Source organism: Hylobates moloch, unplaced genomic scaffold (assembly GCF_009828535.3).
Source record: "Hylobates moloch isolate HMO894 unplaced genomic scaffold, HMol_V3 SCAFFOLD_22, whole genome shotgun sequence".
In the NCBI taxonomy this organism is placed as follows: Eukaryota; Metazoa; Chordata; class Mammalia; order Primates; family Hylobatidae; genus Hylobates; species Hylobates moloch.
In genome coordinates this window covers 2,196,482-2,222,828 of record NW_026652297.1, presented here as the reverse complement: position 1 = coordinate 2,222,828, position 26,347 = coordinate 2,196,482, and the positions used below count along the sequence as shown (strand labels likewise).

Below are 26,347 nucleotides of genomic sequence, written 5' to 3'. Positions count from 1 at the left end.
GCTCCTCAGTCAATCCTCTCACCCCGTAAGAAAATGACCGTATTATTATTCTTTTTATATAGATGAGGACACTGGAGTACAACAAAGTAACTTGTCCAAGATCCCACAGTTAAAAATGATGGTACTAGGATTCGAACCCAGGTAGTTTGGATCCAGAGGATGTGCTTGCAATGCTGTGTTATTCTCAGCCTTGAGTCTCCTATACTTACCATGGGCCTGGCACAAAGATGCTCAACAAATGTTGTTGAATGAAAACTCAATAGAGGATACAATAAGGCCAGATCTGTTTGGGGAAACTTTAAATGGAAGAGAGAAAGGATGCGAACTGAAACAGACATAGTGGAATGGAGTTGGGCAAGATGTGAGTCAGAGATTGGAAATAACAGAGCTGATAAGGAGAGGAACTGAAGGGTCAACCTAGGTAGCAGGTTCCAGTCAAAAGCCAGGATGGCCCAGAATATCCATCAGGGTCAACCAAGCATCAGCAGAGTTGTGCAGGACCCCGATCCCCACCCCTGCACCTGGCCCACCCATCTTAAAGGGGTATCCTGCTCCATGAGGCTGGCAGTTAGGTAAACTTCTTATAAGGCACTGAAGCATGACTCCTGCAAACAGTGCCATCAGGAGTTAAAATAAGCGCTGTTTTCCTCTCAGTTTTTACTTTATATTTTCTTTTTTCCTTTTTTTGAGATGGAGTCTCACACTATTGCCCGGGCTGGAGTGCAATGGCATGATCTCGGCTCACTGCAACCTTTGCCTCCCAGATTCAAGTGATTCTCCTGCCTCAGCCTCCCAAGTAGCTGGAATTACAGGCACCCGCCACCATACCTGGCTAAGTTTTTGTATTTTTTAGTAGAGAGGGGGTTTCACTATGTTGGCCAGGCTGGTCTCGAACTCCTGACCTCGTAATCTGCCCACCTCGGCCTCCCAAAGTGTTGGGATTACAGGCGAGAGCCAGCACGCCCAGGCTTTACTTTATATTTTCATCTCTATCTGGCCTGCTGTTTCTCTGGTTTCACTTATTTGAGGACATAAATTAATAAAAGTCACTCGAATTTAGTAAACCACAGTATTCTGCACAATTACAGAAAAGGAGAAAAAGCTGCACCGTTTTGACAAATTTTGGTGAGCTGAGCTGAACTTGCCTCTTTTTGTCACTAGATGACGCTAGCACAAATAATTAACAATTTTCAAGGAGCTGGAATCACCTTGCTTCCGGGACAGTGAATGGCAAGAACTCCTGACCCTGGGGTTCCTCCAGAAGCAAAGATAGGCGCTGGTAACATTACTGGTGATCTAAAATGCCTGAGAGGTGACCTCATAAAGAGGTGTTTTAATTTGATCCACTCTGGTGACTTTTCTAACCTATGACCACTTTTCAGAGCCTAACAGCACAGGTGTCTTGACAATGCTTGACAATACCAGCCCCAGCACCTTAAATAGCTGTAGCAGCACCTAAGAGCTCACTCTGCATTTTGGTCAGCCAGGTTTTATGGAGTGTGGTGCACATATAATTCCAAGGGAAAGGGGAAGAAGGGGACGCCCTCTTTAAGGAAAAAACCCCCACCAACTTACAAATTTAAAGATAGGTATAAAAGTGAATATTTATTTAGAATGAGAAATCATAACAAATTACAAATTTTGAGAAGCTGACTACTACAAGCATCACAAAAAATTTTCTATAATAGTTTGATTGATTAAATGCTAGTCACACTTGAATATTACTTTTTTTTTTACATTTTTGGCTGCATACTCTTTGATTGCTTCTTCACATGACAATCACTTGATAATATCATTTTAGAGAGAGACCAGGAAGGTAATTCAGTCTTTTCTTAACGTGGTGGATCAAAATTGTCTTTTATCATTTGTGGCAGTTATAAAAGTTTCTTTCAAGTTCACAAGTTGTTATTGGCAATGTCATGTAAATTTTTTGGTTTGTTATCAAATTGGGGGAGAACTTTGATTAAATTTCTTTCATTTATTTTCTTTATCCATTCATCTGTTGATGGACATTTACATTGCTTCCAAATCTTTTTTTTTTTTTTTTTTTTTTTTTGAGACAGAGTCTTTCTCTGTGGCCAGGCTGGAGTGCAGCGGCCTGATCTTGGCTCACTGCAACCTCCGTCTTCTGGGTTCAAATGATTCTTCTGGCTCAGCCTCCCGAGTAGCTGGGACTACAGGCGCACGCCACCATGCCTGGCTAATTTTTTGTATTTTAGTAGAGACGGGGTTTCACCATGTTGGTCAGGCTGGTCTGGAACTCCCGACCTCAGGTGATCGGCCTGCCACGGCCTCCCAAAGTGCTGGGATTACAGGCATAAGCCACTGCATCCGGCCCCAAATCTTGGCTATTGCGAAAAGTGCTGCAATAAACATGGGAGTGCAGATATCTCTTTGATATAATGATGTCCTTTCTTTTGGGTATATACCTAGTAGTGGGATTGGTGAATCATAAGGAAGCTCTATTTTTAGATTTTTGAGGGCCCTCCAGACTGTTCTCCGTAGTGGTTGTAGTAATTTACATTCCCACCCACAGAGTATGAGGGTTCCCTTTTCTCCACATCCTCACCAGCATGCATTATTGCCTATCTTTCTGATGAAAGCCATTTTAACTAGGATGAGATGCTATCTCATTGTAGCTTTGACTTGCATATCTCTGGTGATCAATGATGTTGAGCACCTTTTCACATACCTGTTTGCCATTGTATGTTTTCTTTTGAGAAATGTCTATTCAGATCTCTCATCCATTTTTAATTGGATTACTAGATTTTTTCCTATTGAGGTATTTGAGCTCCTTATATATTCTGGTTATTAATCCCTTGTCAGATGGATGGTCTGCAACTATTTTTTCTCCCATTCTGTGGGTTGTCTCTTCACTTTGTTCATTGTTTCCTTTGCTGTTAAAAACCAGCAGAAGCTTTTTAACTTGATGTGATCCCATTTGTCCATTTGTGCTTTGGTTGCCTGTGCCTGTGGGGTATTACTCAGAAATTTTGCCCAGCCCAATGTGCCGGAGAGTTTCCCCAGTGTTTCCCTTTAGTAGTTTCACAGTTTGAGGTCATAGATTTAAGACTTCAATCAATTTTGATTTGATTTTTGTGTATGTTGAGAGAGGGAGGCCTAGTTTCATTCTTCTGCATATGGATATCCAGTTTCCCAGCACCATTTATTGAAGAGAATGTACATTCCCTAATGTATATTCTAGGCAACTTTGTTGAAAATGAGTTCACTGTAGATGTATGGATTTATTTCTGGGTTTTCTTTTCTGTTCCATTGGTCTATGTATCTGCTTTTATACCAGTACCATGCTGTTTTGGTTACTATAATGGCTCTGTAGTATAATTTGAAGTCAAATAATGTGATTCCTCCAGCTTTGTTTTTTGCTCAGGATAGCTTTGCCTAACTAACATTTTAATGTATATCCATCTAGGGTTTTTTCTATTCATAAGTAAGCATAAAATGTGTGTGCATATATATATTTAATCAACATTAAACAGATTAAGTAGTTTTAATATTAGTCACTCAGATATTACAACTGTGGGTATAGCCTCTTTTGGAGATGCCACCAGAAGCCTACATTTCAGAACATTTTTGAGGAATACAGGCCATTTAGTTTGCAGAATATCCTTCATTTTTTTTTGTTGTTGTTGTTGTTTTTTGGAGACAGAGTCTCACTCTGTCGCCCAGGTTGGAGTGCAGTGGCATGATCTCGGCTCACTGCAACCTCTGCCTCCCAGGTTCAAACAATTCTCATGTTTCAGCCTTCCGAGTAGGTGGGACTGCAGGCATGTGCCACTATGCCCAGCTAATTTTTGTATTTTCAGTAGAGACGGAGTTTCACCATGTTGCCCAGGCTGGTCTTGAGCTCCTGACCTCGAATTTCTGACCTCAAGTGATCCACCCACCTCAGCCTCCCAAAGTGCTGGTATTACAGGTGTGAGCCGCTGCACCCACCCTCAGTTTGGTTTTGTCTAGTATTTCTTCATGATAAGACTCAGGCTTTGCTTCTTCTTTTCTTTCTTTCTTTCTTTCTTTTTTTTTTTTTTTGAAATAGGGTCTCACTCTGTCGCCCAGGCTAGAGTGCAGTGGCATAGACTTTGGCTCACTGCAGCCTTCACTGCCTGGGCTCAAGCAATCCTCCTGCCTTGGCCTCCCAAAGTGCTAGGATTACAGATGTGAGACATCCTGGCAGCCGGCTTTGCATTTTTTTGGCAGAAGTGTGATAAAGTATATTTTTGTCCTTCTCAGCACATATCAGAAAACACATAGTGTCAATTTGTGCCATTATTTGTGATTCATGATTAAGTTGGAACCTAACAGTTTTTTCTACTGTAGTGTTATCATTTTTTTCCTTTGTAACGTTTTTTTTAGACAGGGTCTCGCTCTGCCCAGGCTGGAGTGCAGTGGCATGATATCAGCTCTCTGCAACCTCTGCCTCCCAGGCTCCAATAATCCTCCCACCTCAGCCTCCTAAGTAGCTAGGACTATAGGCATGTGCTACTCAGCTAATTTTTGTATTTTTAATAGAGACAGGGTTTCGCCATGTTGCCTAGGCTGGTCTTGAATTCCTGGACTCAAGCGATCCACCCACTTCAGTCTTCCAAAGTGCTGGGATTACAGGTGTAAGCCACCGCGCCAGACCTCTCCTTTGTAATTTAAAAGTAATCTGTGAACAAAAAGCAATCTATGCACATGAAAAGATACTAAGCATCACTACTCATTAGCGAATGCAAACCCAAACCATAATGAGATACCAATTCACATCCGCAAATAGGGCTAAAATGTATATGTGCTGCCGAAGCGAGCACAGTAGGGCTAAAATGTAAAAGACAGACATCAACAAGTTGGCAAGGATGTGGGGAAATTGGAAACCCTCATCCATTACTGATGGGATATAAAATGGTGCAGCCCCTTCGAAAAACAACTTGGCAGTTCCTCAAAAAGTTAAACATAGGTACATATGACACAGCAATGCTTCTCCTAGGTATATACCCGAAAGAACTGAAAACACATCCCCGCAAAAATCAGGAATGTTTATAGCAGTATTACTCATATAGACGAAAGTGAAAACAAATGTCCATCAATTGATGAATGGGTACATAAAATGTGGTCTATCCATACAATAGAATATTATTTGGCAATAAAAAGGAATGAAGTGGCCAGGTGCAGCGGCTTACACCTGTCATCCCAGCACTTTGAGAGGCAGAGGTAGTGGATTGCTTGAGTCCAGGAGTTCGAGACCAGCCTGGGTGACATGGTGAAACCCCGTCTCTACAAAAACACACACACACACACACACACACACACACACACAAATTAGGCTGGGTGCAGTGGCAGATGCCTGTAATCTCAGCACTCTGGGAGGCTGAGGAGGGCAGATCACTTGAGTCCAGGAGTTCAAGACCAGCACGAACAACATGGCAAAACCCTGTCTTTACAAAAAATACAAAAATTAGCCAGGCATGGTGGTGCATGCCTGTAGTCCCAACTACTCAAGAGGCTGAAACGGAAAGATGGCTTGAGCTCAGGAGGTGGAGGTTGCAGTGAGCCAAAATTGTGCCACTGCACTCCAGCCTGAGTGACAGAGCCAGGCCCTGTCTCAAAACAAGAACAAAAACAAAAACAAAAACAACAAAAATTAGCTGGGCATGGTGGTGTGCACTTGTAGTCCCAGGTGCTCAGGAGGCTGAGGCGGGAGGATTGCTTGAGCCCAGGAGGTGGAGGTTGCAGTGAGCTGAGACTGTGCCACTGCCCTCCAGCCTGGGTGACAGAGTGAAACTCTATCTCCAAAAAGAAAAAGGAATGAACTACTAATACATGCTACAACATAGAGAACACTGGAAAACATTATGCTGAGTGAAAGAAGCCGGTCACGGAAGACTGTATTGTATGATTCCATTTATGTGAAGTGTTCAAAATAGGTACATTTCTAGAAACAGAAAGTAGATTCGTGGTTGCCAGGGGATAGGGGAAGGCAGGGAATAGGGACAAATGCTAATGGGAGAGAGAGACAAAAACCTTCTAAAATTAGATTGTGGTGATAGTTGCACAGCCCTTTGAATATACTAAGAAAACATTGAATTGCACGTTTTAAATGGTAAGTTATACGGTATTTGGATTATATCTCAATAAAGCTGTTTAAACACAAAGAAAGGCTGGGCATGGTGGCTCACACCTGTAATCCCAGCACTTTGGGAGGCTGAGGCAGGTGGATCACCTGAGGTCAGGAGTTTGATACTAGCCTAACCATCATCGTGAAACCTCATCTCTACTAAAAATACAAAAATTAGCAGGGCTTGGTGGCAGACGCCTGTAGTCCCAGCTATTCAGGAGGTTGAGACAGGAAAATTGCTTGAACCCGAAAGGTGGAGGTTGCAGTGAGCCGAGATCGTGCCAAGGCACTCCAGCCTGGGCAACAGAGTGAGACTGTGTCTCAAAAACAAAAACAAAAACAAAAAACAAACACAAAGAAAAAAGAAGTCTGTGTGGAGGAATGTTTAAACTATATCAATATTCTGTTCCCTATCAAACTTGCACCTAAGAGTTTTAGCATCCATTGATGATTCTTGACTGAATCATTACTATATTGCAAAATGGTGATTTTTCTATCATTACTTCTTCATCTACTAGTTGGCATTTTACTATAAGGAAGAGCCATCAAAGATATTTTTAAAAATAAAAAATAGGATTATACTCAACATTAATGCTTCATAATTTGCTTTCTAATTTAATATTATTCAGTACTGTGATTCTGTATGTAAATATTTGCCCATGTCATCATTTTTAGTGGCTGCTAAGTTTTTTGTTTTTTGAGACAGGGTCTTGCTCTGTCACCCAGGCTGGAGTGCAATGGCCTGATCTCAGCTCACTGCAACCTCCGCCTCCTGGGTTCAAGCGATTCTCCTGCCTCAGCCTCCTGAGTAGCTGGGATTACAGGCATGTGCCACCAAGCCTGGATAATTTTTGTATTTTTTAGTAGAGACGGGGTTTCACCATGTTGGCCGGGCTGGTCTCAAACTCCTTACCTCAGGTGATCCTCCCGTCGCAGCTTCTGAAAGTGCTGGGATTACAGGTGTGAGCCACCGCACTCCGTCTCTATGAATCTTATTGGAGGATTATTCCATTAGACAAAAATCACACTGATAAGTCTCTTTAAGACAAGGCCTTGTCTATCTTGGGTACCCAGTGAGGCTGCGGAGGAATAATATCCTTAAGATCCTTGGAAGGTCTTTCCCTTCCTGCCATCTTGAATCCTGTGGAGGCCTGCTGGGAACAGGACTTCTAAAAGGAAATAAGTCTGGAAGGCTGTGGTCCAAGGCCACTTTTGCTGGCTGTAAGCAGAGTCTCTGGAATCAAAGGGAGCACACAGCAGTTCCTCTTAAAATTGAAGGTGGTTTATGCCTGAGATGAAACAGAATTCTATTTGGGCAAGAGATGTGCTTATGTATACAAAGCAAAGGACATCACAGTGACTCCTGGTGGAAAACCAAACAAAACCAGAGTAATCTGGTGAAAGGTAACTCGGGCCCATGGAAACAGTGGCAAGGTTCGTGCCCAATTCCGAAGCAATCTTCCTGCTAAGCCCACTGGACACAGAATCTGAGTGATGCTGTACCCCTCAAGGATTTAAACTAATGAAAAGTTAAATAAAAGTGGATTTGTGGGGGGGAAAAAGATCCTTAGAAGTCCTATTGTTTAACAGAGTGGGTCTGCAACAAGTGCCTGTGGGATCCTTAGGAGTACTTCTGCCTGTCTGAAGGATTCTGAGGCACCCGCTTAGATCTTTCTGGTGCTTAATGACTGCTTTTACAGTCATAGCTTTGACTTCATCTTTACCCAGAGACTGTGTGTTCCTGACAGTGCTCTGGAGTTGATCTTTGCCCCGAGGCTTTTTTATTACTTTGACAATTCTTTCTTGCTGGAAAGATTATCCTGGGCTTTTTATATCTCCTCCAAATTCTGCTTAAAAAACAGAATGATTCTTTCTTTAGCTTTTTTTCTCACTATCTGTATCTTAGGATGCAAGGCTCAAATAAGCCAAACACACTTTCAACACTGCCTGAAAATCCTAGCCAGAGTCATCAGTTAGTTAGACCTTTTTTATCTTTCACATTAGTACAGAGGGAAGTTTCACTCAACTGTCCACCACTATATCAGAGTCACTGTTCCTCCAGATTCCAGTAGTGTTTCACTCAACTTTCCCTGGAGCCTTCACCCGCAGTCTCCTCAAGCCCCTGCCAGCTTTCCCGTGCGGTCTCACCGAGGGTGTCAGGCGCCTCCCACACATGTTAGGTTCTGCTATGGCAGTGCCTCGCTTCCAGGTACCAAATCCTGTTCCAGGCATCTGTTGCTGCATAGCAAATGACTTCAAGCTTAGTGGCATAAAACCACAACCATTTTATTATTCTCATGGATTCTGTGGATTACGAATTCGGATAGGGCATGGAGGAGATGGATTTTTAATGCTCCATGAGGTCTTGAACCTCAACCAGGAAGACTCGGAGCACAGGAGCTGGAACAGCAGAAGTTGGAGAATCCACTTCCAAGATGGTTCTTCTTGCCTACAGCTGCCAGCCTGGCGGGCGTGGCTGAGAGGCTGGCTGGGAGGCTCAGCTGGGTCTCTTGGCTGGAGCACCATGGCTGGAGCACCACACGTGGCCTCTCTGGCATGGCGGCCTCGGGACATTGGACTTCTTACATAGTGGCTCAGGAGAAAAAGAAGCCAACAGAGGGGGACAGCAGTGATGCGGGATGGGCGAGGCTCACTCCTTTTGGCAGGGTTTGCCCAGATAAAGCAAGCAGAGAGTGTGGAGGGGAGTGGAGGATGAGAAGCTGGGAAGAAAGCATCTTAGCCATCCATGGTGTGTGTGTGTGTGTGCACGCATGCATGTGCATGTTTGTGTGCGCGCGCACACACACACAAAATCTGTGAGGGCAAACAGGTTTGCTGGGAGTAGCCAGACTCGAGTAAAGACAGATGGTGTAGGTGAGCTGGATGAAGTCGCCCAGCTCTGGGATTTCTCCAGTCTCACTGGGGGCTGGGTACTGTATGTGAAGACTGTCCCATGGGTGGGGGATGCATACATTGGCCACCATGGGGCAGTAGCAGCCAGAAGAGAATGCATGGTGTAAAGGGTTGAATAGGGGCCCCCTCAAGAGAGATATGTCCGAGTTCTAAACCCCTGTACCTGTGAATGTGACCTTTTTTGGAAATAGGATCTTTTTCCAAATAAAGATCTTGAGATAAGATCATCCTAGATTTATTGTGAGCCTTAAATCCAGAGACAGGTATCCTTCTAGGAGGAAGGAGAGGGAGCTTCAAGACATAGAGACACAGAGGAGAAGGCCATGCGAAGATAGAGGCAGAGACTGGAGGCGCCACTGCCAAGCAACACTGCGGATCACCTGCAGCTGCCAGAGGCTTGGAGAGAGCTTGCCACAGGCCCTCCCTCAGAGCCTCCAGCAGGAGGAACCCACCCTGCTGACACCTTGATTTCAGGCTTCCAGCCTCCACAATTGTGGTGGAATGAATCACTGTTATTTTGAGCCACCCAGTTTGTGGCAATTTGTATGGCAGTCCTGGGAAAGCTAACAGGCAGTCCAGGCAAGAATGGGTGGTGAGGCAGAAGGGATCTGGAGGCAGGGGGTGGCAAGGGGGCCCAGCGTGTACCCCAACCTAGACCATTCATCCCTTCCGTCACACCAGCCCCTGCCCCTCAACATTTTGCACGCCTTGAGCCCTGATCCAGGGATCTTCCCTTTCCCCGGCGCCACAGCTCAGCACTGCTTCCCCCGTGGGGCTGCACCTTCTCAGGACCCACAGCTGCACGGTCTCAAGCTGCGGTGCCTGGTTTCTCTCCTGCACCACCGCTGGTATCTTCTCCCTCTCCTATCTCTCACCATCTGTGAAAGTGCTTTGTATACAGTGAGCGCTTAATAAAAGTCACTTTTCTCTCCTCAGAGTCCACTAACTCTTGCCCCAGCCACTTTCCCTGCTCCAACTGAATTTGTGCCCTAACCTTGTCAGAGACAAGGATAGCGTCCCCCACGGTTCCAGTGCGATGGCGTTCCCTCCCCTCCCACACAGCGCCCTGGCCCCACATTCCCCACAGGAGCTTGTGGAGTGATCATTAACCCATGTGCCTCCTGACCCCACTCCCAGTCACTAATTTGTGCGTAAACCTGGACAAGTCGCTGTACCCTCTGCTCCTTAGTTTCCTCTCAGGTAAAATAAGAGGGTTGGAGTAGACACATTCACCCACGCATTCCTCCATTCACTGGAAAGTTGTTTACTGAGACCGTGTGTCATAACTCTGCCTTCAAGGAGCTTTGGTTCTGTAGGGTTTTTGTTTTGTTTTGTTTTGTTTTAAGATGGAGTCTCACTCTGTCGCCCAGGTTGGAGTGAAGTGGTGTGAGCTTGGCTCACTGCAACCTCCGCCTCCTGGGTTCAAGCAATTCTCTTCTCTCAGTCTCTTGAGTAGCTGGGATTACAGGTGTGCGACACCACGCCCAGCTAATTTTTGTGTTTTTAGTAGAGACGGGGTTTCACCATGTTGGCCAGGCTGGTCTTGAACTCCTGACCTCAGGTGATCTACCCACCTCGGCCTCCTAAAGTGCTGAGATTACAGGCATGAGCCACTGAACCCAGCCAAGGTTCCGTGGTTTTAAAGCTGCCACTCTGGAGAATCTGTCCAGCTGCAACCCAGGCATTCCTTCCTTCTGTGTACCTTTTAGGAAGCAGATTTTGGCTCAAAATAAGAAGGACCCTTCTACCAGAACAGCCCACAAACGGACAGGCTTCCACAGAAAGGGGTGAGCCCCTGTTCCGGAGGAGCCTCTGGGATTGCTTCCAAGGCTGGGATCCTGAGAGCCTCCGTAAAGGGTTTATTGAGCAGGAGAGCAAATTTAACTCTGTCCACATGAAAATAAACGTGGAGATTTACTTCAAACTCAGCAGCTCCGGTGAGAAGGCTCTCACACAGTCCGGGTTCGACCCACACAGGCTTCACGACCATCTGAGGCAACCAGCACGCGGCAGACGAGGGAAACGACTCAGGTGTCAGAATTGCTTTTATTTTTATCTCCAGTCAGTCATAGACCCCAGGAAGGTGAGGTCAGGGAAGGGAACAGGTGCGGACACTGGGGAACTTGCAGGAGCTGAGGCCAGCGGACAGCAGGAGTGTCTGGGGTGTGGCAGCCGGGCCGGGTCCCTGGAGCTGTGTCTGCCCTCAGGGACTCAGGAGAACGGCTCAGGGAGGGCTTGGGAGGGGGTACACTGTGTCCGAGAGATGCAACCATCGTTCGGCAAAAGAAAACAGTGGTGGCTGATGAGAAGACAGGTCTGGGGAGGTCTGAGGAGAGCTGGGGGCCAGATCCTGCCCCCAACCTCCAGCCACATGGGCCCTCGGTGACTCTCCCAAACCAGGCCCCGCGTTTCCTCAAGCAGCCACCGGAGGGCAGCAAAGTGCTTGTGCAAAATCCCACCCGGCCCAGGCGAGCAACCAGGACACCTGGGACTTGGCTTCAGGTGGGCCAGGGAAGGAGGCAAGGAGCCTTTTGGAAAACGGGTGTCTGTCCCATCCTGACTCCCTCGGAAGGAAGAGTAGGGAATGGAAGAACTAAGATTCCGGGGCTTCCCCAGGTGATACAGAAGGAGCCATAGGTGCGCCCGGGAATGAGTCCCAGACTTGCGTGTGCCTCCCTGGCCCCCATCTGCAGCTTCCAGGAGAGGACTTCAGTGGGAGACCCCTCAACTCACATTCCAGACGGTCAGATTCCTGGCTGCCTCCAGCTTTACAAAATCCAGCCCACCCCTTCCTGGGCCCAGCCCCACCCAGGCCAAAAATGTGAGGGGCCTGCAGGCTCCCTTCCTCCTTTACAGCTTGTGACACCTGCTCAGCTGCGGTTTCCTTAATCTTGCATTCCTGTTCCCCCGCCCTTCCTCCTTCTGACGCCTCTCCTGGTGTTTCAGGATTCCTCACTGCCTGGATTGGAGATGGAACGCACAGACTTTGGCCCTGACCCTGCTGCCTACACTGTGGTACCCGGGACGCCCCTCAGGACCCACAGTAGGGAGGCTGCGGCATCTTCTGCCCGGCTTCCCCAGCTCTGCAAAGAAGCCATTTCTCAAATGGCTGTGATGCGTGTGTGACACTCTTTATAGCGGAGGACCTGTCCCTCCTCCCCCAAGCTTTTGGCACTCAGCCCTGAATAAGCTTCTAAATCCCCAGTTTCTGCAATAGCTTATCCCAGGGAGAGGAGAACTTGGACAAGTAGATTCTAGGAAGCATGACCAAGGCTATCTGACAGTGGCAGGAGAGTGGGGTGCTGGGGCTAACCCTCTGGAACTGAGACCAGAGATGGGGAGAGGAAACTGTGAGGGGCCCAGAGGAGAGGAGGTGGAGGAGGGTGGGAACCGGGTGAGAAAGTCAGTGGAGAGAAATGTTCTGGTGCCTCTCCCGCCCTATCCTGGCTATGAATTTCCATGTGGCAGATGGAAAAACTGAATTCCAGACAGCCAGAAACCCTCACCTAATACCAGGAGCCCGCTGGCAGTGAGGCTAGGAACCAGAAACCAGAAATCTTGCCTCCCAGCTCTTGTCTGGAAGACACAAACCTCAGAGTGCAAAATCTGGCGAGGGGTTTCAGGAAAGACGGGAGGCCGGGTGGCACTGAGGACAAGAAATCCCCAGGACATCAGGGCCTGACCACCCACCTCTTTGTGCTCTCATGTGGTCTCATTCCGGCCCCCACCCAGGCCCAGGGGCCAGCGTGATACCCTGTTTGCGTGAGGCAGCTGTGGGTCTGAACCCCAGGCCCGCCACTCGCTAGCCGTATGACCTGGGACTCATTAGCGAGCCTTTCTGAGCACCCCGGCTTTTCCCTGTGCTACGGACATGAGCAGAGCGCTGTCTCTGGAGGATCACTGCGATGGATTAATTTAGAGCAGCACACAGTGGGCAGCTCACCCATGCCCCCAATGCCTTTGCTGCACACACACCACCTGCCAGTTCTTGGCTCCTTTTCTCTTCAAATATCCAAGATGGAACAAAACTTCAAATGCTTCTGCAATGTTTCTTGAAAGCTGGGAGTAGGAAGGGTGGGGAGGGATGGGTTTGGGAAGGAACAGCACACCTCGTCTCCCTTCCCAAGGCAGACGGAGCTCCCAGCACAGGGGAGAGAGAAGAGGAGGAGGGTGAAGCAAAGGGAGGGTCCTGCTAGCCACTCAGAGCCTTCCTGTGTCCACACAGTAACTTTCCACTGGCCTGGAGCTGGCCACTGCACATGCTGGCTGCACGCTCCCCCAGGGTGGCCTCCTGGTTCCCTCCCCACAGGCGCCCCCCTGGGGGTTGGAGGGCTGCAGCACACCCTACATGAGATCCCAGCCGCCTGGAAGCTGATAAGGAGCCCTGGCCTCGTTACATGGGACCAGCTGGAGGGACTGGCCCTGGCTGTTGGCATCAGCTGGATGGCTTCCAAATTGGAGAGATGCAGAGATAAGTAGGGGGAGCACTTAGGGACTCTGGGCTGAGTGAGTGGCCAGTGAAGCTAGAAGAGATGTGGACTCTGCCAACTACGAAGACCTCAGAAGGCCTGGCTGGGGACGAGCCAGCAAACGGCAGCTGACGGGAAGGGTTTAGGAAATAAGAGGTGCAGAAGGGACTCCCACACAGCCTCGGGTTAGGGCTGAGGCAGAGCAGGGACTCCTTCCAGATAGGGCTGGCCTGGCAGCTAGAGCGATTGCCTCCTCCCCCAGAACATCCAGCCGGAGGGCCCAAGCACACCTCACTCAGCCTCAGGCCTGTGGCAGCTGCCTGGCGGGTGGAGAAGCGAGTGAGAGGATGTGGGTCTCGGTCCTGCAACCCCAAATGCCTCCCAGGTGGACGCGGGTCTGGGTGGATTGGTTCCCCAGCTCCCACTTCCCTGGGAGCTCCAGGGCAGGCCGTCACTGAGGAGCGGGGCCCCCTGCCCTCACCTCCTGCCCCAACAGAGCTCTGTCGTGACCCGGGAGGGCTATTCACAGCAAGCAGCAGACAGCACAGGCTTCAGACCCTCTCCTATTGCCCTTGGCCTCCAGGTCCAAATCCCTACAACAAGCCTCTGGTCCCAGAGCCAAGAGAAGATGGGCAGCCTGGGACAGCCATCCTGCCCACCCACTCCACTTGCCCAGCTGTGTCCCCTACCCCCTTTCTTACAAGGTGTCACTGCCTGACCTGGACAAGAAAGACAGGAGGACACAGACTGGACGCAGGACAGTGTGCCCCAGGGTCACATGGTTATGCAGCCCTAGGAGGAATCGTGGTGGGGGCTCAGGGCTCTGCTGGGCTTCCTGGGTCTCTCTCCCGCATCTGAAATCCTGCTAGGCTTCTCCTCCTTGTCCCTTGGACCTTCAAAGCCAGAGGAGCCTTCAGCCTTGACCGTCCCAGTTTGGAAGATGTAACGGGGGGAATGGGGCGGCACGGGGATTGACGTGGCCTCAGTTCCTCAGGGTCCCCATGGCGTATGTACAAGCGGCAGAGGGCTGGGCTGGGCTGGGGTAGACAGTGGCCTGGCCACAGGCTGGGTTGGCAGCTAGTTTTATAGCTGGTCTCGCAGGAGCACAGGGGAGGGACAGGGAACCAGGAGGGGCGCATTCTCTGGAGGACGGTGGGGCGGGGAGGGCTCCTCATTCCCGGTTAGTGCCGAAAAGCTGCAGGAAGAAGGTGAAGATATAGATGATGTCCAGATAAATGTTGAGGGCTCCGAAAATATACTCCTCAGGGCTCAGCGAGTGGCGTCGGTTACCCATCAGCAACTGGGTGTCAAGTGCAAGGAACTGGGAGAAGTGAGGAGAGAGACAGAGGTCAGAGGCCCAGGCAGTGTGACACTGACTATGGCAGCCCAGGTGCCCCCCTCAGCCCCACCCCCAATTTTATTACCCTCACCTGCTGCCTGACTGCCCAGTGGCCCTCCTGTGACACCTTCTGTCCCTAATTCTATTCAGCAGCTATTTACTGAGCACCTGCTATGTGCCAGGCACAGGGATACAGCAGAGAACAAGACAGCCAGGATCCCTGTCCTCACAGAGCTTAGAGTCTAGAGGAAGTAATTGTTAGGATGATGAGGATAACAAGGTTCCAGGCAGCGGTGGGGCTGATGACAAGGAGCCTCACCCATGTGAGTGTGGCAGGAAGTTAGGGAAGGCTTCCTGGGAGAGGGGACCTTCAAGCTGAGGCCTAGTCTTCTTGCCATTCCCTCAGGACCCTGCTCTCAGAGGAAGGCAAACGCTTCAGGTACAAGCAGGGCCCGAGCACTTGTGCTGTACTGACATCAGCCCGTCAGTGCTACCGACATCCCCATCAAGCAAGAATCAGATTCTTCCTACAGGAAGTGAGGCCCAGAGACCTTAAATATTAGCTAAAGGTTACACAGCTGGAAAGTGGTAAAGCCAAGATTTGAACCCGAGCAGGCCGGCTCCGGAGCCCCAGGTGTAAACATTCTGCCCTGCTGCTAACAGCACCCGGGGTTAATGCCTTTCCTCCCAGGAAACAGGCTCTTCTCTGGGGCCCTGCTTGGCCTAACGGACTAGGAACAGATTCCCTTTGAGACAGCACTGTGTCACCCCGCTGCCCCTGCCAGGCCTGCCCACTGTATACAGTGGCTCCTACCCTTCCCCACATAGCTTTCCTCTGGGTTCCAAGCCTAAGGAGCAGAACCCTAAGTAGCATATGAAATTTGGCAGGCGTGGTGCGCTTTTCTGGAGAAAAGAGGCCAGAAAGTCCACCGGTATCTCAAAGGTGATGAAGCACTGATCCACGTGCCACGTGGGGTTGGAATTTCTTTTCTTTTCTTTTCTTTTCTTTTTTTTTTTTTTTTTTTTTTGAGACAGAGTTTCGCTCTTGTTGCCCAGGTTGGAGTGCAATGGCGCGATCTCGGCTCACTGCAACCGTGCTCCCAGGCTCAAGCGATTCTCCTGCCTCAGCCTCCCGAGGAGCTAGGATTGCAGGCATGTGCCACCACACCCGGCTAATTTTGTATTTTTAGCAGAGACAGGGTTTCTCCATGTTGCTCAGGCTGGTCCTGAACTCCCAACCTCAGCTGATCTGCCCTCCTCAGCCTCTCAAAGTGCTGGGGTTACAGGCGTGAGCCACCAGGCCCAGCCCGGGATTAGAATTCTTTTACATTGAGTCGCATTCTTGTTAACTGGGCTCTTCAGTCACTTGTGTATGAAAGGCATGTTCCCTGGGTCCTCTGAAACTCATTCATTATACAATAAATATGTATGGGGCAACAGCTGCGTGACAGGGACTTGCTGAGAGCGGAAACAACGAGAAACACAAAGCCGTGCCTCCCTTGGGGAAGCTCACAGCATCATGGGGGACACTTACAGGTCATTACAAGAAAACCCAGGAAATGCACAATTAGGACTATGAAGGAAGGACCTACTAATTGGGCCAGAGGAAGGTGACCCAGGAGAGGTGGCATTTCACCTGAGGCTTAAGTAGGAGTTTGCTAGCTGGGAAGGCCTAGGGAAGCCTGGGAGGCCTGACTGAAGAGTGGGGGACTCGCTGAGGTAGGGACTATGGGAGAAGTGGAGAGAGGAGGAAGGGATTGGGGCCTGCCCTTGCAGCTTGCACTCTGCTCGGTAGGCAGGGGTCATGCCCAGTTCCCTTTCCTTCACCCCCGCCACGGACTCCTTGACTCCCAAGACCCAGACTTTAGAGTTGCTATAGACGCAGCCCCGTAGAATCCTAGTCGAATCCCAGCCCTGGTGCAATGTCCCCCCGCCGTGCCCGAGAGGCCAGGGCTCCAACAGGGAGCAACTCCAGCACACGGGACATTGAGGCAGGGCCACCTTCAAAGGTGAGGAGGTGGGGACAATTATGAGCACAGGCTTGAAAGTCAGATCCACTTGGACTGCAGGCTCTGCTCTACCACTCATTAGCTGTAGGACCTGGGCAGAGCATTTAATCTCTCTGGGCCTGTGAGTCGCTATGTGCAAAAGGGAGATGAGCGTGCCTGCCTCCTGAGGTTGTTGTGAGAATGAGATAATGCATGCAAGGGGCCTGGCATGGTGCCTGACACATGGTAAGCACTTAATGAATGCTTGCTATTATATTACTGCGGTTTCATTGTTATTATCTGCAGAAGGACAGGTGCCCTCTTGAGGACGTGCACGTGCTGCTGATGAGACTCAGGTGTCTCTTGCATCTCATCAGGGAGGCAACACTGTTCCTTGGGGAGCTGAGTGGCCTTAACAGAGCGAAAATGGGGAGCCATGGCCAGGGCTGAGAGGAGCCCTGCACAGGGTGCGTCAGTCTCCTGAGCTCAGTGGCACTGAGGGAAGGGCACTCCAGACAGGAACAGGAGTTGAAATGCCTGGGTTCAAGACCCGGCTCCATTGCTCAGTAGCCAAGTCATCCACTTGACCTCAGTGTCCTCATCTACAAAATGGGATAGTAGCAATGCCCACACCATGGTGTGCTTTTGAGGGTAGATTTATGACAGTGTATGTGGCATCCACTATTTGTATTTTTGAGTATGATTTCTCTCCATTCCACTCTGCTCCTTCTGTGTTTGATTTGGATTCCCAAGCACATTTTCCTTCTGCAGAGAGAATGAGCAAGCGGAAGGCCCAGCGCAAATGCTTTGGGCCACTTGGCAGTCACAGCTGCCAGCATCAGTTCATAAACTGCTGATCTGGCTGATCAATCAGTAGCTTGCTTGGTTGGTTTCCCAGAGCCTGGTCACCCCTGGGTGAGCTAATGAAATTGAGTCTCTTAACTTGGAAGGCTTGGATCTGTCCAGCTCTGGGGGTGGCCCTTCTGAGAAGCACCCACGCAGGAGACCCCCTAGAGCAGCCAGCCGGCTTTTCTCTTGGAGAGAAGAGGAATGAAATGATTTCTGCCCCAGCCCTTGGTCCATGGCCACAGATGCTTATCTATGTGGTGTTCTCTGGGATGGCCTGCTTCAAATTTCAACCCCACTGACCAGTATGACCCATCACTGCCATCTGATGTCTGTGAGTCAAACAAAGTCTTTTCATTGATTTATTCCCAACAATATTTGCTGAGCACCTACTATGTTCCAGAGAACTTGCCCTCATAGAACTGACCGTCCAATGAGGGCAAAAGACATGATCAGAGATTCTGCATGGCAGTGCATTGATTTACAGGGGAAAGTCATCTGCTGCTATCTCCTTGGAGATGGAAAGCATTGTTAACTAATGTCTTGGTTGAGAGCAGGTATCTTGGTTATAGTTAACATCTTAGTGGGTAGCTAGGATCTTGGCTGAGAGCTAGCAACCGAATTGACTGCAAACCCCTAAAAGGAGGGCAGGTACTTGAGTTAGTGGCCAGCTGAACAGGAGACTCTGCAGGAGGAGCACGTGGGATGGGGCAGGAGGCCCCCCGGGACAAGGACGCTATTAACTTACATCTGAAGAGTCCTTCCCCAGACCAACACTTGATCTCATCTCCCTCTCCCCATTTGCCCTGGGAGGTGGGCGTCCTCATGGTCTTATACATGAGGAAAGGAGTCTGAGAGCTGAGTGACTTGCTGATGGCTGCTTATCGAGTGCCATCTCCTACGCTGGTGGAGATGGGGGAGGAGTGGGCTTGCAGGGAGGGAGGGAGCATGTGCAGAGGGCACAGGCGCCAAAGGCAAACTTCCCCGCCTCACTTTACTGGCTAGTGCTAAACCTGGCCGGGGCCCCAGCCACACATCTGGCCTGACCCTGCCGTATCTGGGGCCCAGGCTTATGTCTGTTGTCCTCCCTGAATGTGGCCCCAGAGGTGACGCTGAGGGGCTCTGGGCAGTGCATGCCATGGAAAGGCCAGCTCAGAGCCACCCGCAGGCAGGCACTGAATACAAAAAGCTGGGGTTGCAATGTGTTGAATCAGCATAAACAGTGACACGTGGACTGTGTCTGTCCTGCAGAAATGCCAGTGTGAGGGTGCATGGAGGCAACCCCCAGGCTGTTGTTGGCAGCATTGGTTCTAACAGTGAGATGCTGAAACAACCCAAACTCTACCAACACGGGGCTGGTTAAATAAACTCTGGGCAGCAGTGCTGAGGTGGAAACATCTGCGACAGACGCTACTGTGAGAAAAAAGCAAGTTGTGAAAAATCTATATCGTATGATCCCCATAAAACTATACATGTCAGAGGAGCTCACGTAGCAAATATCTATGAAATGCATGAAGAAAGGTTTGGAAGAAGAGAGAATTCATGGTTCCTGCTGGGGAAAGCAGGGAGGGACGCGATCAAAATGACATTTGCTTTTTTCTATATTTAAGATTTTCCAAAAGTGAAATATGTGAATAAATGTATTCACATATTATATAATTAGAAGTTTAAAATAGAAGGGTTAAAATAGCACAAAAGAAGAGTTCGTGAACTCTTTCACTGAATTCTCGCCATAAGCCTCTGTGGCAGGTGTCGCACTATCAGCTCCATCATTTGCTGAGGACACTGAGGCAGAGACAGTGTAAGTGACTTGCCCGCATCACCCAGCCCAGGGACAGCGAGAGGGTGAGCTTGGGCTTTGGAGAGTCTCTGGAGAAGAGACTACCAGCCATATGTCCAGGTGTGCCGACTGGGCAGGAGAGGGTGAGGGGGTGAGGGCGTGAAGAGAGACCACTGAGTGGAGATCTGGGGCCCATTTCTTGCCTGATACCAATAGAAGATGCTTCTCTCCATTGACCTGGGTGTCAAAAATTTAGATGGCACAGACAACATTTGCACCCCCAGGAGGGCCACCAAAGGAACAGGGTCTGGCAGGCATTTGAATCAGAATGAAAGGGGGGTAGTGTATGAAAGTGTATTAATGACACATGATTATCTATCAGCTTTTTAAAAAGTGGGCCAGGTGCGGTGGTTCACGCCAGTAATCCCAGCACTTTGGGATCGCCTGAGGTCAGGAGTTTGAGACCAGCCTGGCCAACATGATGAAAACCCGTCTCTACTAAAAATACAAAAATTAGCCGGACGTTGTGGTGGGCACCTGTAATCCCAGCTACTTGGGAGGCCGAGGGAGGAGAATGGCGTGAACCCGGGAGGCGGAGCTTGCAGTGAGCCGAGATCGCGCCACTGCACTCCAGCCTGGGTGACAGAGCGAGACTCCGTTTCAAAAAAAAAAGAGTAAAAGCTGTCATCGATTGAGAATTGCCATGTGCCAAGTGTGGGGAGGCTGTTTTCCCTTCATGTGTTACCCTATTCATCCATTACAACAGCCTGTGAGACAGGCAGGTTAGCCCCATTTTAAAGATGAGGCCAGTGAGGCACAGAGCAGTCAAGTCATTTTGCCCGAGGTCACAGAATGGTAAGAGGAGCAGCGAGGACTTGAATGTGACTTTGTGGGGGGCACTGGCCAGCTGCAGAGCCCCCTCCCCACTCCACACCCCTACTGGCCGTGCCAGTGCCTCTTCCTGGCTCTGCTCTGAAGAACCAGGACCTGGACATGGAAGCAGAAGTTCCTTTCTGCCCCCAGGCAGGTGTGGAGCTGCCTCTGCCTCCCCTCTCTCAGTCCCCCACCCCAGGGCTTCTCCACCTCCTCCCGTCAGGTTTGAGCAGGGTGTGGGCTGGGGGATGAGCTCCTCAGGAATGAGACAGGCAGGCCTCAGGAGGGGGCCTGCAGACTCTCCCCTGAAGGAGCAATCACTGATCAGTCCACCCACCCCAGCCCAGAGGAACCCATGCCACTTCCAGGTTGTCTGGGTGAGGCGTCGGGGAGGCCTCAGGGGAGGCATTGGGACTGTTTCAGTGGCAGAGGGTCGGCGACCTAATAGGGAAGGTTCTCACTGGCTCCTTCAGCCTCACGTAACGCATTGCGGGAAATGGGCCTCTAAGCTCTGAATGGAACGAAGATAAGTCTAAAAGTCATGCCTCAGCCTTGGATTCGTGTGGCCATTTTTACTTTTCGAAGTGTTTTTCTAATTGTGAGGAAGGTAGGGCATATATCGCCATCCTCACTAGAAAAGCAGGGTGAGGGGTTGGGGTAGACGGGAGTATTTTTCTTAAATCCCTTGGACGCTGTGGGTCTGGCCCAGGCTGGTCATGGTATGTGTGTGTGTGCGCACGCATGTGGATATGTGTGTGCCTCTATATATATGTGTGTATGTGTGTATGTGCAAGTGTATGTGTATGTGTGCGCATGTGTATATGTGTGTGTGAGTGTGCGTATGTGTATGTGTGTCTACGTGCGTATATATGTGTATGTGTGTGCATGTGTGTGTGAGTGTATGCATATATGTGTATGTGGGTATATGTGTCCATGTGAGTGTATGCATCTGCATGTGTGTATAAGTGCGTATGTGCGTATGTGTGTATATGTGTGTATGTGTGTATGTGTATGTGTGCATGTATGTGTTTATGTGTATGTGTGCATGTGCATGTGTGTATATGTGCGTATGTGTGTATATGTGCGTATGTGTGTATACGTGTGCATGTGTGTGTGCGTGTGTATGTGTGTATATGTATGCATGTGTGTCTGTGCATGTGTATGTGTGTGTGTATGTGTGTTTACGTGTGCATGTGAGTGCACGTGTGTGTGCATGTGTGTATATGTGTATGTGGGTATGTGTGCATGGGTGTATATGAGTGTATGTGCATGTGTATATGTGTGCATGTGTATGTATATGTGCATGTGAGTGTATGTGTGTATATGTGAGTGTATGTGCATGTGTGTATATGTGTGTGCATATGTGTATATGTGAGTGTATGGGTGTATGTGCATGTGTGTGCGCATGTGTGTATATGTGCATGTGTGTATGTATGAATGTGTGTATATGTGTGTATATGTGCATGTGTGTGTCTATGTATGCGTGTTTGTGCATGTGTATATGTGCATGTGTATTGTGTGTGCATGAGTGTGTATGTGCATGTGTGTATATATGCATGTGTGTCTGAGAGTGCATGTGTGTGCATATCTATATGTGCATGTGCATGTGTGCATGTGAGTCCATGTGTGTGCATGCGTGTATATGTGTATGTGTGCATGTGTGTGTATGTGCATGTGGGTATATGTGTGTATATGAGTGTGTATGTATGTGTATGTGTTTGTGCATGTGGCTATGTGTGTATATGTGAGTTTATGTGAGTGTGTGTATATGGATGTGCATGTGTGTATATGCGTGAATGTGTGTGTGTGTGTCTCTCTGGACATGCTGTCTTGGCTTCAGCGCATGCTCAGCTTCAGCAGCAGCTGCCTCAGGCAGGTCCCTGCCAGCTCTGAGGGCTCCAGGTCTCAGCCCTGCTTTCCTTCCAGAGACTGAGGACAGATAGCTGTATGTCTCTCCATAGTCAGTGGTCAACATCAGAACTGGAGATCCAGCATCCCTACTGAACTGAGCATCTTCCTATCCCAGCTCTGTTCATCCAAATGCCATTAGACTTGCAGCATCCAGTACTGACCATGCACAGTCTCCCTGCCCCCACTCACCCCGGCTCTGGGACACTGCAGTGACCTCCTAACTGGTCTCCCAGCCTCTGGTCTGTCCACTCAGGTTCTCACTAATCTTCCTTAAAGCACGACAACTGTGATGTTTCTTAGCAACTGTCAATGGCTCCCAAGGTCCTCAAATTGGCCAGGCTGGGCAGGAAGTGAAGAGGTCTATTCCCACTGGGCCCATCATCTAATTTCTAATGTCCTATGCCTCATTCCTTCCCGAGGACTCTGGGACTTGGGCTCCTGATTTAGGGGGCTCAGAGACCTTAGCTTCCCCAAGGAAGGACCAACTCTGAGATGGGGCAACCTGCTCCAAGTCCCATGGGCCCTGGAGTCTCAGCTGCGGCTAGAAGCCAACTGCAGGCATGTGCCCCCACCCCATTCCCTGCCCCATCACGCCAGCCCGGCCCGACCCTCATGCTTCCTGTGCGACTTTCCATGAGTTTCTACAGAAAAGCACCCAAAGAGAGGGCACTAGGGGGAATGGGAGGATTTGGCCACTCTGAGGTCAGGGCTGTTCAGCTGGCTCGCCCACTTCTACTGGCATATTTCGGTTCTGGCATCCAGTGAGGGATATGGGGTAGGGGTGAGACCAAAAACCCAAGGCTCCCTGAGAATGTACTAAGGCTGACATGGGTGAGGCCTAGGAGGGGCCTGTTCCTCAAAGCTGGACCAGAGCCCTAAGAAGCCTCGCCTGCCACCCCCTCAGGTGCTGCCCCTTCCACTGGGCAGCCCTGCCCTCAAAGATGGCAGAATCTCAAGGGAGGGGCTGATGTTTCTGGGAGAGAAACTGGATTCCCGAAGCTGGATTCTCACAGCGCTTCCAAAGCTCAGGTTGGTGGGGGTTGAGGGGAGGGTCCCCCTGGGGATCTGGGGCCTCCTCCTACACTTCTCTTCACCCCACTTTCGCACAGTCTCCTTGAGGCAGCACACGTGGCAGGGACGCCTGCATGCAGTGTGCTGTCTGCAGCTCTACTCAGCTGCAGGGCTGGGAGTGGCCCCCACTGTGCTGAGAATTCCCCAAAGGCTACGGTGGGAGAGGGCAGGATGGGCAGACAAGAGACCAGGGGTGCTGGGTGCTAGTTATGGGATAGGCTGGAGCTAGGGGACCACAGAGTCCGCAGGCCTGAGGGTCAGGACGAAGTCAGCATGTTTCTGAGTTCGAGCTAATGGGAGGGTAAGGGGATTTAGTTATGAGGCTGGGCCTCTGAGGGCCTTCGTCTACGTGAAACTGAGAGGAGGTAAGGGGAATGAGTCTCGAAGCCCCTCTCATCAACATTCCCCTGCCCCACGGGCCCCAGGGGAGCTGCAGATGAACCCGGGCAGGGGACGGAGCCGGGGAACTGGCCCCATGCTCTCCATTGCTGTTTCTGTAATCTGCAGGATGATCCCGACCAGAGCCTTTTGGAGTGTTGATCTCCTAATGAGATGATTGGCACTGCAGTTCCCCCTCCCCTGTGACTCACAGAAGACTGATGGGCAGTGCTGAATTCAACCACATAGCCTGTGCGTTCTCTGCCTCGCTCTGATCGTACCTCCGTGGGCCTGGCCTTGCCCCCTGCCACACCTCTTGGGGATCTGTTCATGCCACAAACATCTCCTGGGTACCTACTATGTACCAGGCCCTGTTCTGAGCACTGGGGCTGCAGTGATGAACAAGCCAGACTACAATCCCTGTCCTTAAGGAACTTAGATTCTGCTGGAGGGAGACAGACAATGAGCAACAGATCAGAAAAGTACATAGTATGTCAGAATGAGATGCGCTATAGAGAGAGGGAAATAGGGTAGGGAGGAAGAGGGAGGGACTGAGCTGCACACACTTGAAGGATGGGAGAGAGGGCTGTGAGCAGACCCTAAGGACAGACAGAGGTAGGTGCAAAGGCCCTGGGTTTGGAGAGGGCCTGCCATGCTCATGCAGCACGAGGCCAGCATGGCTACAGCAGAGGGGAGTGGGGAGGTCAGAGAGCTTGCAGGCTGTGGGAAGCAATTGCGGGATGCTCAACGGAGGAACGAGGGGACCTAACGACTCCAGCTGCTGTGCTGCGCATAGACGCCGGGCACAGGGGCAGCCTGCAGGAGGCCATGGCAACAATCAATCCAGGCTGGAGGCGACGGGGGCTGGGACAGGGAGTAGCTAGCCAGGAGGGCAGAGATAAGTTGTCAGATTCTGGATAGGAGTGGGGGCCACAGCATTGATGTGGGGCGTGATGTAGGGGGTGAGGAGAGGGGAGGAGTGGAAGATGTCACCAAGGCATTTGTCCTGAGTGACAAGAAGATGAGGAAGGCTTTGGGAAAAGCAGGCATCCAAGGGAAGGGGCAGGAGCTTGGTTTCGTACGTGTGAAGTCCGAGGTGCCTATGAGACTTCCTCATGCAGACCCTCACTAGGCAACCGGAAATTCTAGTCTAGAATTCAAGATTGAGATCCAGCCTAGAGATGTAAATGTTAGAGTAATCATCATAAAGTATCGCATTCAAAGCTTTGAGGCTGCCTGAGACCCTGAGGGAACAGGGTAGAAAGAGCAGAGTGGGCCTTTTGCAGGCTGTAGAAAAGCCTGGGCGGGTGGCGGCCTGGACACCAAGGGAAGAAGATGCTTCGGGGCGGGTGGGAGAGGGAAGGAACCGTTGTATCCAATACTTCTGGGAGTCCAGCAAGATGAGGACTGAGACTGGGTCCCCGGATTTAGCTACACAGAGGTCCCTGTGACCAGGATGAGAGTGTGTTTAAGAGGATCAAGAGAGAATGGTCGGGCCCCGTGGCTCACGCCTGTTATCCCAGCACTTTGGGAGGCCGAGGCGGGCGGATCATCTGAGGTCAGGAGTTCAAGACGAGCCTGGCCAACATGGCAAGACCCCATCTCTACTAAAAATACAAAAAAATTAGCCAGGCATGGTGGTGCATGCCTGTAGTCTCAGCTACTCAGGAGGCTGAGGCAGGAGAATGGCGTGAACCCGGGAGGTGGAGCTTGCAGTGAGTGGAAATCACGCCACTGCACTCCAGCCTGGGTGACACAGCAAGACTCTGTCTCAAAAAAAAAAAAAAAAAAAAGAGAGAGAGAGAGAGAATGGGAGGGAAAGGAATTGTGAGGAGAGTAGGGAAGAAGGAGAGAGGGAGGAGAGCCACTGGAGAAAGTGAGTGGAGGTTCTCTTAAAAGGAATTTTGCTGTATATGGGGAGCAGGGAGAAGGGAGATGTGGGTCAAGAGTGTTTTGTGGGTTATTTTCAGGTGGGAGAAATTGCAGCCTGTTCCTATGTTAATGGAACTACTCCATTAGAGAGGGCAATGCTGATGACCAACAGAGACAGAGAGACAGGAAAATTCCTGGAGAGAACTCCTCAGCCTCTCCCCAACTCCAAGCCGGTAGAACCACAGAAGGTGCACCCTTTGAAGGGAACCACAGGGGCACTGGAAATGGCACCAGGCTAGGCACAGGACACCTGGGTCCTGGTCCTCAATCTGCCTGTTACTGGCCATAAGACTCTGTGCCAGGACGGGCACGGTGGCTCACGCCTGTAATCCCAGCACTTTGGGAGGCTGAGGCGGGCAAATCACGAGCTCAGGAGATCGAGAGCATCCTGGCTAACACAGTGAAAGCCCATCTCTACTAAAAATACAAAAAATTAGCAGGGCATGATGGTGGGCACCTGTAGTCCCAGCTACTTGGGAGACTGAGGCAGGAGAATGGCGTGAACCCGGGAGGTGGAGCTAGCAGTCAGCCGAGATCGCGCCACTGCACTCCAGCCTGGGCGACAGCGGGAGACTCCGTCTCAAAAAAAAAAAAAGACTCTGTGCCAGCCCCTTAACACCCAGGGCTTTGGATGGAAAGCAAGTCTTACAGCCTCAGGGCTGCCTGCCCCCACTCCCCAGCCAGCCTGTGGTGGAGATGCAGGGAGGTAACAGGTATGAAAGTGCTTTGTAAAAC

At 50.3% G+C, this 26,347-nt stretch overlaps 1 protein-coding gene and 1 pseudogene across 1 annotated transcript in view; one reads left to right on the top strand and one right to left on the bottom strand.

Annotated features, from left to right (window-relative positions):
• The first annotated feature begins 4,899 nt into the window (after positions 1-4,899).
• LOC116462064 (large ribosomal subunit protein eL33-like) lies at positions 4,900-7,630 on the top strand (annotated as a pseudogene).
• Positions 7,631-11,057: 3,427 nt separating this feature from the next.
• FAIM2 (Fas apoptotic inhibitory molecule 2) overlaps positions 11,058-26,347 on the bottom strand; it is a 34,399-nt gene continuing 19,109 nt past the window's right edge. Inside the window, exon 12 of the mRNA XM_032143901.2 lies at positions 11,058-14,815. Within this exon, the coding sequence (XP_031999792.1) occupies positions 14,666-14,815 (150 nt within the window). The 3' untranslated portion in view covers positions 11,058-14,665. The remainder of the gene's footprint in view (positions 14,816-26,347) is intronic.